The following is an 18850-nucleotide window of genomic DNA, read 5'->3' as shown; positions in this document are numbered from 1 at the left end:
TGAAGTGTTCAGTACAATCGAGGACAGATTTAATACCATGGTCACAGTCACAGTTTTTTTTTCTTTTTTCAAAAATGTCTTTGGATTGAGTGAAATACTGTATCTCCAGTTTTACTGACACCTCCTGGAACAGAACAAAACAAACACACACACACACACACACACACACACACAAGCCATAAAGCATTCCCTAGAGCGACTGCATTTAACCAATCTAGCGCTGCAGCCAGGCGAGGGAATGGAGGTCGAAGGAAATAAAGCATCAGACAAAAGCAGCCCTGCTGGACAGCCAGGAGCAGGCAGCCAAATCCCCTGTCCTGCACTCCAGCGATCAGAGCTCCGCGCCTCACATCCTCTCCTGTCTCACGTTCATCCCCAACACCATACTGTATCACTGTGAGTCTATCACTTCCACCTACACATCTTATCAGGTCTATCAAACCCCCACCATCACTCAGAGCAACTAGTAATAATGTTTATATTTGATAGGTCAATATAGCTGTTGCATAATTCACTTACATGACTTAAATACTTACATTACTTAAACAAAACTTTGATATACAACAAGTTAACCTAAAACAACATGCAATGAATGACTTCCATATGACTATAGAAAAGACAAGGCAAGTCAAGTTTATTTAGCGCATTTCATACACAGAGGTCATTCAATGTGCTTTACATAAACACAAGCAAACAGGAATAGCAAATAAAAGCATATAAGGGCAATAGTCAAAGAATAGTTTAAAAAATAAAGATCATAATAAAAAAGAAATTATAAAACACACAAGGTAAAATAATTTAAAAATAAAGAATAATTAAAAAGATAGTAGACACAAGGTAATAAGAATTTGTAAGTCAGTGCAGTTAGCAGAAGACATCTGAGAACAGTTTGGTCTTAACTTTGGCCTTTTTGATGTCATCCGAAAGTTGGTTCCAGAGCTGGCTAAAAGTAGGTCCTAAGTGGCGAATTTAGGAGCAACTCCTAAAAATAATGGGTGTGTCACTCCTAACTTTAGGACTCCTAATTTTTTTCACTAAAAGTAATTCACAAAGCATTTTAGACCTAAAAGTAGCACCTAAGTCTGGGACAGCCTAAAAGAAGTCGAGAGGACTCCTAACTCACTAAGACCTATTCACAAACAGCTTTTGTGGCATTTCACGTTGCAATGTTTTGAAATGGGTATGCTAACAGGAGCTTCAATCGTGAGGGAACAATTTTGCATTGTAGGCATAAAAGGGATGATATAACGCCACCAACAACAACCAAAACTACTCATTGTCAACATGTAAATTAAATGTAACGTTTCATTGTGAATCAAATTAAAATGTTCTCCTCTTTGCAAACGTAGGCATATGGTGACAGATTAATTTAATAATGTTGCAAAGATAGCCTAGCCTACTGCATCAATCCGTAGGCCTATGTTTTATTAGGCTACTAGGCTATTTGTTTTGCCTTACTCTTTATTCATTTAGGCTAGGCCTTTTTATTCAGTTATTCATCATCTTCCGTCCTTTCAGACTACTTGTGTAGCGACGCATTCTCAGACCTGTCACCTGTCACTCATCATCGTAAGGGGAGGTGTTTGGAATCATTCCCGCGTTACAATCATCAGCCAATCGAGGTGGTCACTTCAGTCAAGCTTGTGCGTGAGTAATGACGTCATCCATAGCAACGAAGACTCACTCTTAGTTTAGGAGTTGTCATTTTTCCTTACTAAGAGTAGGTCTGAAAGGCTTTGTGAATAACTTTTAAGAGAAAACTCCTAGCTAAAATCTTTTAGTGCGATTTAGGAGTACTCCTAGTGGTAAGATAAAAGGCTTTGTGAATACGGCCCCTGAACTGCATAGCAGCTAAAAGCTGCTTCAGCTAAAAGCTTTAGTTTTTCTCCTGAGACCTGAGAGGTTGAGAAGGTGTGTACTGCTGAAGCATGTCTGATAGGTATTCAGGTCCTGCTCTATTTACTGATTTATAAACAAGCAGTAGTGCTTTAAAGTCAATTCTGTGACTTACTGGAATCCAATGCAGGGACTTAAGAATTGGAGTAATGTGGTAATAACATGTTTTTGCACTAAAAGTTATTAAGAAGACAGTGGATTTGTTCAAAATGATTAAAACCTTGGATTAAATATCCCCCCACCCCTCACCCCAACACTGAGCACACGCCCTTTGAGCCTTGAGATGGGACTGCTCCTCACACCAGCTGACACAAACTCCTGCGCTAGAGCAGGCACATGAATCACCCCAAACAGCAGACGTTGCATTATTGATGAAAGCACTTCTTCACAATTACTGCTTACTTTAGGATGACCTTTGGATTCGAAAAGACGAACAGCTCATGAGTGTCTACCACACTAGGCTGCTTTGGGTATGTTTGTGCGTACATGGGTTGTGGAGGGGCTCTGAATTCATTATGTTTCATGTTATTACAAATCAAAATGGTGGATGACGGCTGACGCCAACCCATAACAATGTTCCAGGCGGACTACGCTTTGTGAGGTAGAATCTATGAATCAGCATGAAGAATCATTTGTTGTAGCTATTTTTTGACAACACAAGCAATCAAAGATGACTCACGCCATGTTTTAGGACAAAATCATGTTTTACACTAAGAGGAAATCAGTAGAGCAATGTACTGATATGCAAGCACGGTGTAGGCTGCGCTGCGACAGACAGACAGACAGACCGACGGACAAGGTAGGTAAGGCATCGGAGATCCATTACATCTTGTGTTCAAACACAATCATACGTAACTCTAATAACATGCATAAATGATCAGAGACTAGTGAAAAAGACACCCACATATCACCATGCCTGGAACCACACACATACACACACAAGAGAGCCAGGTCCAAAGCAACCCACTATCCAAAAAAGGATGACCACCCACCCAGCAAGCACCCACATACGCACACTCTGGTGATGCACACATGAGCACACACACACACACACACACACACACACACACAATCACACGTGCACCAACATAATAAGAACAAATTATAGCATGAAAGCGGAGACAGGAAGACAAACATGGCCCCAGGACACAAGAGGGGGATTAGCCGCTGATCAACCATTCAAGTTATTTTTATTTCCTCATGCTAGTTGTCCTCTCCCTCTCTCACTCTTTTGCTCTCTCTGGATATCTCCACATCTTAGTGATGTGAAAAAAGATGAATTCCCCCTCTGTCCATGTCCTTCAATGACTTTATCCCTGATTCAGGAATTACCTAATTCCTTGTGCATAATCTGTGCATACATATGTGCATCTATGTATGTGTTTATGTGTGTGTGTGTGTGTGTGTTTGTGTGCCTTTGTATGATGGACCTAGGCCCATAGCAGCCAACGCTAATCGCTAAAACTCAGAACAGGACACAAACCTCTGTTGCCGTGGAAACCAATCAGCTCCGATCCTGAGAGCATGGCTGGCATTGAGTGTGTGTTTATTTAGAACGAAAGAGAGAGAGAGAGAGAAAGAGAGAGAAAGAAAGAGAGAGACATGGAAGAGAGACTTCATGGGTACTCAGATACAGCTTACCCACAGCAGCCAGCTCCTGATTTCACAGCAGAAACAGTAATCTGTGCTCTCCGATGCTTCTGGCGACCCCTAGTGGAGAATAGAAAAAAAATGTCATCACACTTCCTTCATGACTAACACTCCTCCACAGAATGCATGTCATGGGTCCTAGTCCCTCGTTATGTGTAGGTGACTGCTATCTAAAGCTCAAAAAGCAATGACGCCATTGTGTAATTTATGCACTTGGTGATTGTAATGAGACACAGCAGACACAAACATACTACAGAGCTACATTTGTCTTTTGTTTATAAAACATACAACTTTAACAGCAAATTGAGCACTTGTACTAAAAAAGAGGAATCGAAATGTGAGGTGTAGCTGGAGTGAGAGAAGGGAAAGGGGAGAATGCAGTTATGGTTGCCGCGGAGATGACAGGGTGTGGAGCAAGCAGAGGTGGAGATTACAGGACCCAGCCTCCCGCTGATGAGAGGAAATTGGCCCTGTCCAGCCCTGTCCAATAGAGGCGCTTTCCTGGGTTACAGTATGTGTCATTACAGATAGGCTCCTAACTAAAGTAACCCTTGACTAACACAAAATTTCCACACTCACATGTATACACACGCATGCACACACACATACAGACATGCATGTGCACATGCACACAAACACACACTCAAATATTCAGCACACAATCTCTCCCTCCCTCTCTCTTCATCTCACTAGCTCTCTCATACCAAACCATAACCTTCAGTACAGCAGATTTACATGCCTTTTCACACACACACACACACACACACACACACACACACACACACACCTAACAAGTCCTAACACAAGTCCTAACAGGCCAAATGGCCAAATGACAGTGTTGCTTTCACAAGTGACTCACATCCGGTCCCAATCATCACATAACCTGTTCCCAATGGTGAGACGAGGCTGAGAAACTGTCCTTGGTAACGCGGACGGAGTGGCGGTGGGGTTGACGGGGGACACAGCAATGACTCCTGACCGATTCACATTCTCCTTCTCTCTTTCTCCATGGTCAGACATGCTATCTTTTATTCTCTCTGTCACTCCATCTTTGTGTTCCTGTCATTGTGAGCCAATCAATCAGTCAGTCACTCAATGCCTCAGTTACCTTACATCATAAGATCTGTCTCTCTTTTTCTGAGTGTATACGTGAGTGTGTGTGAGTGTGTGTGAGAGAGAGAGAGAGAGAGAGAGAGAGGTGTTAGTGTTCACACTGAGCTCTAATTGACCACTGTCTGTCTTTACTAATACTGTGCCATAGGTTGCCATGCTTGTTCTGACAGGAACACATTCACAACACACACAAACACACACACACACACATCCACACATCCACACCCTATATGCTCTGAGGATAACCACTACATACATCATCAAACGTCTAGGCAACGTCAATCTGTCAATCTGCTGCCATTGGAGGACGCAGCCAGCCAGAAGCAGATGGGCTCCCCCTATTACAGTAAGTCAGGTTCTGCTCAAGGTTTCTTCCTGGAATATGGGAGTTTTTCCTTGCCACAGTTGCCATATGGCGTGCTTGTGGGGGGTAAAGGGTTAAGGCTGCCAGTCTTGAATGTCTGTGTATAAAGTCAAAAAATTGCGACATATGCTAAGAACAAGCTAAGGCTGGCTGCTTGAGTCCGTGATCAACGGGCCTAAGCATTTGTTAGCCTAGGCATTTGTTAGCAAAGCCTTTATATATCTATAGTAGTACAATAGTATTTCTGATATGTTGCTGATTGGATCATAAACGGCCACAGCAACAAAGGGGAATGACTGACTCTTCTCTAATAACTGTGTTACATGTTATTTTCTATATTTCTGATATGTTGCTGATTGGATCATAAACGCCACAGCAATGAAGAAAAGTGAAAGTGATTGATAATGACTGACTGACTCTATTATTGTGTTACATGCTCCAAATGTAAAGCACTTTGAGCTGCATTCTGTGTATAAAAAGGTGCTATACAAATAAAGCTTATTATTATTATTATTATTTTTATTATTATTATTAACGTCAGCAAAACCCCAAAACCTCTGCTCCGCCACAAAGGCAACAATCCATTCAGCTGCCCATTTCAAACAAGGCATGTTCCGTTACCGCAGGGGATATCCACCTCACTTTAGCAGCCTTGTGAAAGTCAGACATTAGTAGGCTGGCATGCACAGAGCCCTGTGCTCACAGCGAAGTACTGTCTCCTGGGATCACTTTGCATTATAAATTCGTAATGGGAGAGAATATAACACTAAAGTTGATAAAAGCCAAGGAAGGGCACGGAAGGGGCATGACCTAACTATGCCCCAATACTGTAGACAGTGCAATGCAATCATACATAATAATTGTATTCATTCATAAAATCTTATAACAAATACAAATTTTTAAAAGAGAGCCTTGGTTGTGTTTAGACCTCTAGAAGTCTAATGTGTCACACACTTGTTCATATATATCTGCACATGTTTAGTCCATGGTTTTGACACTGAGTTAAAGATAACATAGAATGGGAACCACTACATACATCATCAAACGTCTAGGCAACGTCAATCTGTCAATCTGTCAATCTGCTGCCATTGGAGGACGAGCCAGCCAGAAGCAGATGGGCTCCCCTATTACAGTAAGTCAGGTTCTGCTCAAGGTTTCTTCCTGGAATATGGGTTTTTTTTCCTTGCCACAGTTGCCATATGGCGTGCTTGTGGGGGGTAAAGGGTTAAGGCTGCCAGTCTTGAATGTCTGTGTATAAAGTCAAAAAATTGCGACATATGCTAAGAACAAGCTAAGGCTGGCTGCTTGGAGTCCGCATCAACGGGGCCTAAGCATTTGTTAGCCTAGGCATTTGTTAGCAAAGCCTTTATATATCTATAGTAGTACAATAGTATTTCTGATATGTTGCTGATTGGATCATAAACGGCCACAGCAACAAAGGGGAATGACTAACTCTTCTCTAATAACTGTGTTACATGTTATTTTCTATATTTCTGATATGTTGCTGATTGGATCATAAACGGCCACAGCAATGAAGAAAAGTGAAAGTGATTGATAATGACTGACTGACTCTATTATTGTGTTACATGCTCCAAATGTAAAGCACTTTGAGCTGCATTCTGTGTATAAAAAGGTGCTATACAAATAAAGCTTATTATTATTATTATTATTTTTATTATTATTATTAACGTCAGCAAAACCCCAAAACCTCTGCTCCGCCACAAAGGCAACAATCCATTCAGCTGCCCATTTCAAACAAGGCATGTTCCGTTACCGCAGGGGATATCCACCTCACTTTAGCAGCCTTGTGAAAGTCAGACATTAGTAGGCTGGCATGCACAGAGCCCTGTGCTCACAGCGAAGTACTGTCTCCTGGGATCACTTTGCATTATAAATTCGTAATGGGAGAGAATATAACACTAAAGTTGATAAAAGCCAAGGAAGGGAATAACGGAAGGGGCATGACCTAACTATGCCCCAATACTGTAGACAGTGCAATGCAATCATACATAATAATTGTATTCATTCATAAAATCTTATAACAAATACAAATTTTTAAAAGAGAGCCTTGGTTGTGTTTAGACCTCTAGAAGTCTAATGTGTCACACACTTGTTCATATATATCTGCACATGTTTAGTCCATGGTTTTGACACTGAGTTAAAGATAACATAGAATGGGAACCACTACATACATCATCAAACGTCTAGGCAACGTCAATCTGTCAATCTGTCAATCTGCTGCCATTGGAGGACGCAGCCAGCCAGAAGCAGATGGGCTCCCCCTATTACAGTAAGTCAGGTTCTGCTCAAGGTTTCTTCCTGGAATATGGGAGTTTTTCCTTGCCACAGTTGCCATACGGCGTGCTTGTGGGGGGTAAAGGGTTAAGGCTGCCAGTCTGATGAACCTTGTAAAGGTTTGGATGAATATGAATAATTAAGTGAGCATAATGCTGATTAGACCGCACACAATAGGCTCCAGCAACCTCTTCCTGAATCTCCAACTCCAAGTGACAACATAATGTGTTGATCAGAGGGATGGTTTGCGCCACAGTCTGTCTAGTGGTAATTTTGAAGTCTAAGAATTGCATATGAAAGAGGATACAACTGTGTTTCCCATTCATGGTAGCTTTGCGGCCGTCCACTGAACTTGTCTTACACTGTCTAACAGTTTTACATTCTCTGTCATCTTAAGAGTTCAAGTTTGGGCCCATGATGTTTTATTTACACAGCGTTGCTGTCAGGTTCACTGTTCACATGATTCTAATGACTTGGCCTTCAGATAGGGAGTGGAGGGGTGAGGATTTGCCGTGCTTGATCATTGATTAGTGCTTGTTGTCATTTCTATGAGTGAAACTACAAAAGAGGAGATATTCAGCAATTCAAAAAAGCAGCCAGCTTATTAATTATGGCTGTGGTTAAATGGCCACCTCCCTTGTTAGAGTTCTCTCTCTCCACCGCAAGCTCTCTTACACACCTGTGCCGCAGAAGCGATGACAAACTCCTTATTATGTGACATCCAGACTCCAAAAACATCTCTCACCCCATGAGGAAAAACTTTCCTGAAAACGGGTGTCAAAACAAGCTCCGGAGACCCCCCCCCCGCCAATATTTTTTGGCAAGGGAGTAATGGATCAGATGTTCAAAGGGAAAAAGTGTTTATCCGAGGTGAAGGAGTATCTGGCTGAAGCCACACACGGCAGGAGGCCCTTGGCTTTGGTTCTGATATCACAGCTAATAACCTTTCAGCTGGAAGCAGAAAGCTCTTTGAGAATATTTCAGTGCAATGCGCTATAAAGTGCATATCCATAATGCATCATGAGAGTATGCATAAAACATTAGATTATTATGCAATGCCATTACAATATATATGTGATTTATCTCTCGGAGGAAATATTAAGAGTTATAAGACGAAAATTATTTTACTTGTATTCTTTGCTTATAAAAGGCCATTTATTATTAATGTTCTCATTATGAAGGACTGTGAATGGATCGAGAGTTTTGTCCAACATAACTTAAAATTAAATGACAATAATGGCTATTACCTCAGTGTGTTCAGAGGTAGGTGTTGAGTTGGAGTTGTCAAAATATTGAGTTGCTGTGGTTGTGACACTGAACACCTCCCAGTCTTCTAGCCTCATTAGACAACCAATACGCTCTTGCAGGCTTTTGTTCCAGCCCTGAGGCTAAACGACAATGACATCCTGCAAAGTGACAAACAAATTACATTTCTTTCCTTCTCTCTCTCTAGTCTTCACTCTGCCACAACTGCTATCCAGAGTTGGTGACTGATCAGATCGCGCCAATAAAAACCCACTCAGGACGTCAATCCTCTCTCCTGCTCTTTCTGTCATCTCTTCAAATTAGGCCTTCCACTTCATCAGCTCCAGAAAGGCCCTCAGATCACTTCTTCTGTGGTGTGACAGATCCACACTGATCACAAGAACTCATTTATTTGTTCTTTTGAACAGGATAAAAAGAAAAGAGAAAACAGTACTATTGAAACCCATTGTGCGATAAAGCAGGGATGATCAATTATAGATAGAACTTTAGACAAAGGTGCTTAATTCACATGCATCTCCCTTCTGTGATTACACCAGTTCAATTATTCATCCTCTCTCACAAGCTTAAAAAATCATTCATCCTCCTAAGCTTAAAAGTTGTGCTATATTGACGTTACTACATAGGATACGGTCTGAGGAATGGAGAGAGGGTTATTGACTTCTTTAAATGCCTCCTAGTATGATTTGAGAACTGACTTCTGTTTTAGGCTTACACTTCCTGAGATAATCCATAAGAAAGGTGTGTGCTTAAAACTAGAAATGCTACACTGTCGTTGTTAATCATTGCACTCAAAGTGATGTTGACCAGTTGACCAAATTGTCCTGTCTAGTAACAGGAGTAAGGGTTGTCCAAGGCAGAGGACAAAATAAAATTGTGTCAAACCTGTACTGTATGTGCTGTTATGTGCATGTGTCATATGCGGTTATTTCACAAGGCTTTGTTGTCCGTTATATTTGAATTCAACAGCCAAAGCACTATAAGGAACTCGTTGATTAGCTAGATTATGTATTATATCACTCCTTCAGACACTTTGTCTTTTTAAAAAAAAAAAATAGACAATTAAGACCATGCCATTTGCTAAATTTGTGTATTAGCTACAGTTGCAGACTGCAAATTAATTTCTTAATTTTAATATCTCGTCCCAGTGGTGGGGACAACTAACCCACTAGTTTCCTGCTTTTATTTACACGTCTATGGGTGTATACTTTTGTGCGAGGTTAAGCATCACAGACCTGGTCAGAATAACGTTTTGCCTCGTTCACAGAGAGTGTAAAGAGTGTTCTGATGGCAAACTTGGCTTCAAACTGAGATCTTTGCTGCGGGTCTGTAAAATGTGTCTGACAGCTGAGGTAAATCTGGGCTAAGGGCACACTTCGCTCGCATCTCCAACCCCCCTCTAGGCGGATCTGGGGCAAACTTCAACAACAACACTCGCCGGCAGCATACAAATTATGAGGGCATATCAGCTCATATGAAAAGAGAAGAGCCATTTTGACCCACTCCTCAGCACTACATTGAGTGAAATATGGAACGTCACGAGGGACATGATGGCAGCAGTTACGCCATTAAGGCAGATGGGAGAGATGGTTTCATTAGGGTTAATGGATGACCAAGGCTCTCCTCTCCACGTCTCCTCTCTCATTTCCTTTCCTCTCTCACTTCCTTCCCTTCTCTACTCTCTTCCTCTCCTCTCTTCCACTCCAGTTTTTTTTTGTCCTAAAAACTCAACCTGAAGCCACTTTGGGCTTACCTGCCGTCTCCTAATGTTTCACAAGAGCATCATCAGCTGCCTCCCCGCGGTCCTATTATGTAGCAGACGGTTAAAGGTTGCCTCAAGACGCAGTCTGGGTCAGAGTGACCTGGAGTCTCTGGCTGTGGTGTAGGGAAGTGTGCCACAGAGGGGGTGGGGGGTAGTTCCCGAGCCACCAGAGCGGGTCCAGCTCTCCATGCAAGAGTAAGAATGACTTCCTCCCTCAGCACGGCATCGTGGGCTGGAGAGAATGGCAAGTCCCATTCCATCTGCAGTGTGTCCTTGGCGTGTGCTTTTGTTCCATGCTTTTCCCCTCCTTTTTGTCTCAAGTCCTATCCTGTGTTCGACTCTATTTATCTTTCACTCTTTCAAGGCTCTTCCTGTTCATGCATATTCGTGTGGTGTGTGTGTGTGTGTGTGTGTGTGTGTGTGTGTGTGTGTGAAAGAGAGAGAGAGAGAGAGAGAGAGAGAGAGAGAGAAAGAGAGAGAGTAGCTTACACATCCCGCCCACTCTGGATTAGCAGGTCATAGAGTAATCTCATATTACTGATGCTTTGTAATGAAGACTCATTAGCACCTGTGCGATCAGCAAGGCCTTTGGCATCACTAAATAATTCACCGCCTGTTCCTGCTTCTGCTCGATCTCCACCTCCGATCAGCTCAATGATGCCTGATTCCTGCCGCCTCTCCTCCAGCCCCAAGCGCCCAGGGCAAGGAAGGGCAGAGAGCAACCTCCATCCCTACCAAAGTCCACCGCAGCGTTCTAACATGAGTAATGTTGAGAGAGGAGGCTTTTGAGAGCTCTGTGACAAACCCCACTATAAAGTATATTTTCTGATTGTAGGCTATGCTGTGTGTGTGTGTGTGTGTGTGTGTGTGTGTGTGTGTGATACAGTGTCACTGAGTGCTTCTCATGCATGGTCTTCTGCATTTATTTATTTCCTGAAGGACCTTGTTCAGTCGGAGAACTGCACTGCACTTCCCAATAGACTGCACAGTATGAGGGGTCATTCATGTGGACATACTAGCCACACTTGCTCTAAAAAAGCCGTGAAAGATCAGCTTAGAGAGTTCCTCCAATAAACCCAAGCACACAGTTACTGTACCTAAATACAGAAAACTTGTAAACTTTGGCTGGCTCCAACATGGCTAACATGGGATTACAACATAAACATCAGCAACATCATTCCATTTCTTTCTACCCAAGGTAATGTGAACGGGTAGATTAACTAAAAATAAAGTAAGACGGAGAGAGAGAAACAGAGAGACGATGTTCATAACAGTTCCATCACACAAACGTGTTCAATCCAGCACCCTCACACAACCATATTAACATCAAGTTGTCTTCTCTCAGTCAGTCACCCTATGAGAATAACACTTCTACTTGGAACTTTTTTGTTTTTATTAGCATATTCAATTTTACGACACAAGTAGGCTATAGCCTATCGATGCGGCAATATCAAACAAATACGCAACATAACTCACAAAAACAATTACTTACCCGCATCGTTCCGATTGTCCTTAAATTGCAAGTCTGCCATGCTTGTCTATCACCGACCCATATTTTTTGTATCATCAACTTCACGCTACTATGTGATGGGTGAGGATGAGCATGTAGGCTATCTTTTGACCACTCTGCTCACCTCAGAAGCATAGACCCCTCCCCTCATCCAAAACCGTTATGGCCTACTTGTCATCATTTGTAGAAAGTCTTTAAACGTCGATAGGAGAACTGGGCAACCAAAACGAGCATTTGGTAGACATGTCCTAATCCTATTCCAGTAAACCACTTGTTCTAATTTACAGTGGGGTTGTATAGGCTAATAAGCACAATAGCCTTTTTAGTAAGCAATTCAATGCCTAGCGAGGACCATTCTAATAGCCTACATAAATTCATAATATTAACCAATCAAAATGTTTCTGAGGAAATATTCCTACATACAGTAGTTGAGAGGAATATGAAGCCCCTTTGTCTCCCTTTTTTTTGTCTGCCTCTAAAGTTGCTGGAAAGAAACTTGACAATTGCAGTTCCAGCTGTGAATTTACAAAGGGGTAGAAATTCAATAAGAGACTATGAAATAGTCTAGAGACTAGAAATGATAATAATAAGTTCATTTATATTTTTCCTCTAAATGGTGAAGTTTGTTATGACCAGGGGTTCTGAATCAGAAGGTTTTGGTTTTGAAGCAGGAATTGCAATTGCAGGATGGGACAGTGACTGGTAGTTTTTAGACAATTAATATCCGTTCTGGTCAAATTATTTGCATCTGGTCTTTGATACAGTTGCTAGCATGTTATATTGCTAAAGCATGCTCTCATGCGCGCACACACACACAAACACATGATTCTCCCACGATGAAGTCTTTACCTCCATCCTGCACACACACACACACACACACACACACACACACACACACACAACCACTACCACCACCACATGATGGGGATACGTCAGGTGCTTTGAAGCCTTCAGTTCTCAACCCACCTGATGGTCTTTTAGTTGTGTGGAGAGATGGTTACAGTGGTGACTGCTTTGAAATTCCTGTCTCTTTCATGTGCAGATGACAGGTGCATGGTAGAAGAGAAGTCTACCTATAGGAGTCTATCTATCTATCTATCTATCTATCTATCTATCTATCTATCTATCTATCTGTCTATCTATTTGCACTTCACACTATTCTTGCAGTTCCTTGCCATATGTTTTGGTTCCCACACAATACAGTACATTTTACAGCTTTACCGTGCAATACTTCCACCCTCGATAACACAAAAGTGTTGCTGGTAGGCAAAATGTAAAGATAAAACATAAAATGTTTGTAAGGGAATACAGAAAAATATACAGTAAACACATCACATTGACCATCAGAGAAATAATTCCAGAACTTCTATGCATTTATTTGTTTGTATAAAGTTACGCCTTTGGCCTCAATCAGAGGGAATGTGACATCCTGATCTCAAGTGCTAATTCACTAACCCCTTTGCTGGTCTTAGCAGGAATATTCTATATGGGTGTTGAACAGACTAATGTTACACATACATCAGATGACTTTAAAAAGATTATTGAAAGATTATTGAAAGATTGGGGTCTTTAAACTAATGCACCCTATTCAAGCTTTATTCAAAAGACTGTCTTTCAAGAATCTCTCCCACATCTTGTCAAAGTCTTCTGGTATAAGAATGGCTTAATCCGCGTCAGCATCAAATGCTCTTCCAGTCCACTAGAGGGAACCTAATGCTAAACTCAAAGTAGGTTAAAGGTGCATGTTGCCCCTCTTGGATTGACCAGATAAATCCTAAACCTGAGGGATTGACAGGTGTATCTTTTTGATTATTCTATTACACTATCTCCATTTTACTTTATGATCCACATAGTAAGAGGTTTCATCTAGCCCAACATAGAAGGGTAGACTAAAATATCCTAATGTATAACCAGCAGATGGCATAGCTGACTCAAAAAACAGCAATACTGTATTTTCATTAGAGAAGTTTTAGCACACATGTCATCTAAAAAAAATACAATTTAGATGATGCTTAAAAACAGCAAATAGACATTAGTGACAATCTTTCTGACCGGTTTCTTCCCAGGATTATTTACAAGATGTACTATTATTTTTTCTCTCTCTCTTTCTCTCTGTCTTTCTGTCTATCTATCTACTGTATCTATCTATCTCATAAAAAAGCATAACAGTTTACAATTATTGTAACATATAGTGTTGTAGATAACAGACCTACTACCTTGCTTACAAAATAAATAAATAAATACAAATAGGTTATTCTCTCATTATAGCACTGGTTAGCATACACTACAGGAACAAGCTCCTACACCTAATGACACTGCTAGGCAGCGGATCAAGTCTGTGACGAGCCGTTAGGCTCCCTAACATGCCCCTAATCTACAAATCCGTTTAATAAAGCCCCATCAGAAAAGTGCTGAGGCTACCCTCAGCGCTGGCCCTATAAAGCTATAGGCTAATTATCCCTCAACTTCCCTCTCCTCTTGCTTCCCCAGAGCATCTGTCTGTCTGTCTGTCTACCTGAAAAGTCTGAACATGTAGTTGTCTCTTACAATAGTTTCTCTGTTTGTGTGTTTTTAATGTTGTGATACATGTATGTAGACTGATATGTTTACAATGTGATGCATACATAGATGTATGATATCAGATGAGAACAGAAGAAGCACAGAGGCAGATCACATTAAAGCAACATGATTCTTGGAATCAATACTTTTCAATAATGTCTGCTCTCAAGGGGCTTTTAGATATGGTTGCTATATTCCTAAAGACATTTGTATGAGTGTATTGTGCTGTTTTGACATTGGTTGACTGAACATTTCATTTCAGGTAGGGAAATCACCCTTTTCCCATTTGTAAGTTCAAAAGATACCACAGTTTTGTATATTTGAAGGGGCTAGACTTAAACTGCAAACACATACTGTATGTTTCCCCTGTATCTGCCTTTCCCATTTTCCTGCTTTCCAGTAACAACTGTAGCCATACATTATATACCATATACATACCATTCACATGACATTTTTACCATAAAACAATCTCATGCTGATTGTGCTAACAAAATGTACAATGGAAAAAGGGTTATAAAAAATAAATGATTCAAAACACACACACACACACACACACACACACACACACACAATAATTATAAAGTGTCTGTCTTTTTTGCTATTGAGAGAGAGAGAGAGAGAGAGACAGACAGAAAGAGAGACAGAAAAGAATGAGACAGGGGTCTGTCTGAGGGGATTGCCGGAGCTGCATTCTGAGTGGGGATTTGGTTCAAACACACAACAGCTCCTCTCCACTCCAATGGCCCCCAGGCCCAGTCGAGTGGAAAATGGAAAATGATGGATTTCACAGATAGAGAGCGGAGTCTGACACACACCTTTTTAAAAATGTTTAAAAAGGAGACTCCCCCAACCTCTCTCTTCCATTTCCCCATTCTTTTAATCTCCTTTATTCACATACACATACATACACACACATGTTCACACATTCACACACACACACACACACACACACACACACACACACACACACACACACACACAAACACACACACACACATGTTCTCGCGTTCACACACACACACACACACACACACACACACACACAACATAAAGTACTGCCCAGTGACTCCATGGCGAACCTGTATTAACAATCCAAGTGTAAGAAAATAAATGATTATCTTAAAGTGCTCTTATTATACTGTCAGCTGTAGTCTTAAATGGCCAGGAATCACATACGAGTATGCGAGGAGGAGAGGATGGACCAAAGGATGTACTAAAGGATGGACCGAAGTAAAGAAGTGTGATACTTTAGAGACACCGTCCTTCACTTTCAAGCTAATGTAGGGGTCAGATTAGATTTGACTGATTTCACTCTTTCCCCCTCCTCATTCTCATTCATTTCTATTCTTTCACTTTCTATCAATGTTTCCAAAGGCAGGACTGAAGAATTTTCACGATGATGGGAATAATGAGGATTAAAGCCATAATCATGCCTTCGAGCATTAGGTGCACTGAGAGGTGTGGGCAGGTGTAACCTCAATAACTTGATGAGTGGTCACTTACGCTTTCTGCATCTGCAATGTGGTCTAGGATTATGATATTAGCCACTGGCCTAGATCACTCGAGTGCTGACAGCCTGGAAACGCGCGGCTAATCCCAGATGTGTCTTTATAAAGCAGCGTGTGCACACCCCCAGGTCCACTTGTAGCCAGGTCTGGCCTTGTCCACCACGTCCATCTCCCTTTGCCAAAACAACACCAGCTCAGGAATCCACCACCGTTTCGAAGGGCTGACCGACACCACCCGACCGCAGCCATGAACGGCACAGAGGGTCCGTTCTTCTACATCCCCATGTCCAACGCCACCGGCGTTGTCAGGAGCCCGTACGAGTACCCGCAGTACTACCTGGTGCCACCATGGGGCTACGCCTGCCTGGCTGCCTACATGTTCTTTCTCATCCTCACCGGATTCCCCGTCAACTTCCTCACGCTGTACGTCACAATCGAACACAAGAAGCTACGCTCGCCTCTCAACTACATCCTGCTCAATCTGGCCGTGGCCGACCTCTTCATGGTGATCGGCGGCTTCACTACCACGATGTGGACCTCGCTCAACGGCTACTTCGTCTTCGGCCGCATGGGCTGCAACATCGAGGGCTTCTTCGCCACCCTGGGCGGTGAGATCGCGCTCTGGTCCCTGGTGGTGCTGTCCATGGAGAGATGGATTGTCGTCTGCAAGCCCATGAGCAACTTCCGCTTCGGTGAGAACCACGCCGTTATGGGTGTCGCATTCTCATGGGTGATGGCCGCTGCTTGTGCCGTGCCTCCCCTGGTCGGCTGGTCCCGTTACATCCCTGAGGGCATGCAGTGCTCATGCGGAATTGACTACTACACACGCGCCGAAGGCTTCAACAACGAGTCCTTTGTCATCTACATGTTCGTTGTCCACTTCACCATCCCCCTGATAATCATCACCTTCTGCTACGGCCGCCTGGTCTGCACCGTCAAGGAGGCCGCCGCCCAGCAGCAGGAGTCCGAGACCACCCAGAGGGCCGAGCGTGAGGTCACCCGCATGGTCATCATCATGTTCGTTGCCTTCTTGATATGCTGGGTGCCCTATGCAAGTGTAGCTTGGTATATCTTCACGCACCAGGGCAGTGAGTTCGGTCCGGTCTTCATGACCATTCCGGCTTTCTTTGCCAAGAGCTCCTCCGTCTACAACCCCGTCATCTACATTTGCTTGAACAAGCAGTTCCGCCACTGCATGATCACCACCCTGTGCTGCGGCAAGAACCCCTTCGAGGAAGAGGAGGGAGCCTCCACCACCGCCTCCAAGACCGAGGTCTCCTCCGTCTCCCCAGCATAAGCCCGCTCACCCGGTCACCCGGTCTGAGCTTCAGGTGCAACGGTGCCCCACGACGTCCTCCCAACCCATGCAGAGACAAAGACGAAGACTCCAACCCTGAGGAACAAGCAGCCACTACCACCGTCTACAGAAGTAACTTCCCTATTATTCTTTTCTTCTTTTTGTATTTTTACAAAAACTCAAAAGTTGGTTCGACCTAAAGACAGTTGTGTGAGATGGCAGCCCACATCCAAGTCGATTCTGTATGTACAGTCGAGTCCAACATAAGAGTACCATAAGATGTTTTTTTACCTCTATTCTCCTCAGAGGCAACTAAAAAGAAAATATCTTACAACTTTTAATGTTGGACTCCGTAAGTTACTGGCTTTGTTGTGAAAGTAGAGGCATGTAATCAAAGGCAACGTAAAATAAAACGCACTTTGCAAATGAATCACCCAGTTCATGTTTTAATTAAAGGGAAGTGTTGATGGATACATGTTACCTTAGTGTTTTGGAACTAAATAAAAGTGATTCACCTGAAAAGAGAGGTTGACTGTGTACCGATGTATTATTGTGCATCACACCTTTAGATTAGTTGCATGGTAGACAAGCACTAGCAAAAATAGCACTGCTATTTGAAGAAATTATAATGTTACAAATTTCGGTTTCAAGATCATTTCTTTATAGCACTTGGCTTTAAAATCAGAAATGTAAATACACTAAATTGTCTTATAGAGACAAAAATCAGGGAAGGAAAACACTGATATCTATACACACCAGAAAATAATCAGACATCGTAGAACATATCACAGGTAATGTTCAAGAGATGTATATGGAGTTTATACAGTTAGAGTACAACTGTAATGTCACCTTGTATTAGTGGCTCAGTGGAGCTCATGGAGGATTATAATCCAAATATAAATCTGAACGCAGGTATGATGATTATCACTGACGCACTTTTCACTGTGTTATAGGACAGAGAGGTCAGTGGGTAAGGAGATTAGTATATTATGATATGATTATGGGTCATCTTCTGAAAGGTACCTGCAATCCTCATGTTAACTATGAATGCATGAGAGAGTGCATACTGACCAAAGTACACAGAGACATACATTAGGTCCTCCAAAGAACACACACACACACACACACACACACACACACACACACACACACACACACACACACACACACACACACACACACACACACACACACATACACACACACACACAGTGTAGCACTTACAGTCATATATCTGAATATGATTATACATAAAAGAACACATACTATATAAACCTCTCTCTTTCCCTCATTTACTAACAATTACTAGCACACAAACACAAACAAACACACACAACACACACACACACACACACACACACACACACACACACACACACACACACACACACACACACCCAACACACACACACATACACACTCTCTCTCTCTCTCTCTCTCTCTCTCTCTCTCATAAACTCCCTAAAGCTTTCCGGGTACAACAACGGCACATCAGAGGGAGGCAGTGCCACAGTTGCTGCATTGGATTCCTCTCCTCTCCAAGCTCTTCCTCTTTCCCTCTCTGTCTCTCCCAGCTCACGTAACATGGCTCCTCACTGGAGCTCCAGCCTGGGCTCCTCCATCATTATTTTAC

General features: G+C 42.4%; 1 protein-coding gene across 1 annotated transcript; it reads left to right on the top strand.

Moving 5' to 3' along the window:
- Positions 1-16039: 16039 nt before the first annotated feature.
- On the top strand, positions 16040-17743 carry LOC125293935 (rhodopsin). The gene has a single exon (XM_048242188.1). The coding sequence runs from the start codon at positions 16168-16170 to the stop codon at positions 17215-17217; it is 1050 nt and encodes a 349-aa protein (XP_048098145.1). The 5' UTR covers positions 16040-16167; the 3' UTR covers positions 17218-17743.
- Positions 17744-18850: the final 1107 nt, after the last annotated feature.

Source organism: Alosa alosa, chromosome 4 (assembly GCF_017589495.1).
Source record: "Alosa alosa isolate M-15738 ecotype Scorff River chromosome 4, AALO_Geno_1.1, whole genome shotgun sequence".
Lineage (NCBI taxonomy): Eukaryota > Metazoa > Chordata > Actinopteri > Clupeiformes > Clupeidae > Alosa > Alosa alosa.
This window is presented reverse-complemented; position numbering and strand designations above follow the sequence as displayed.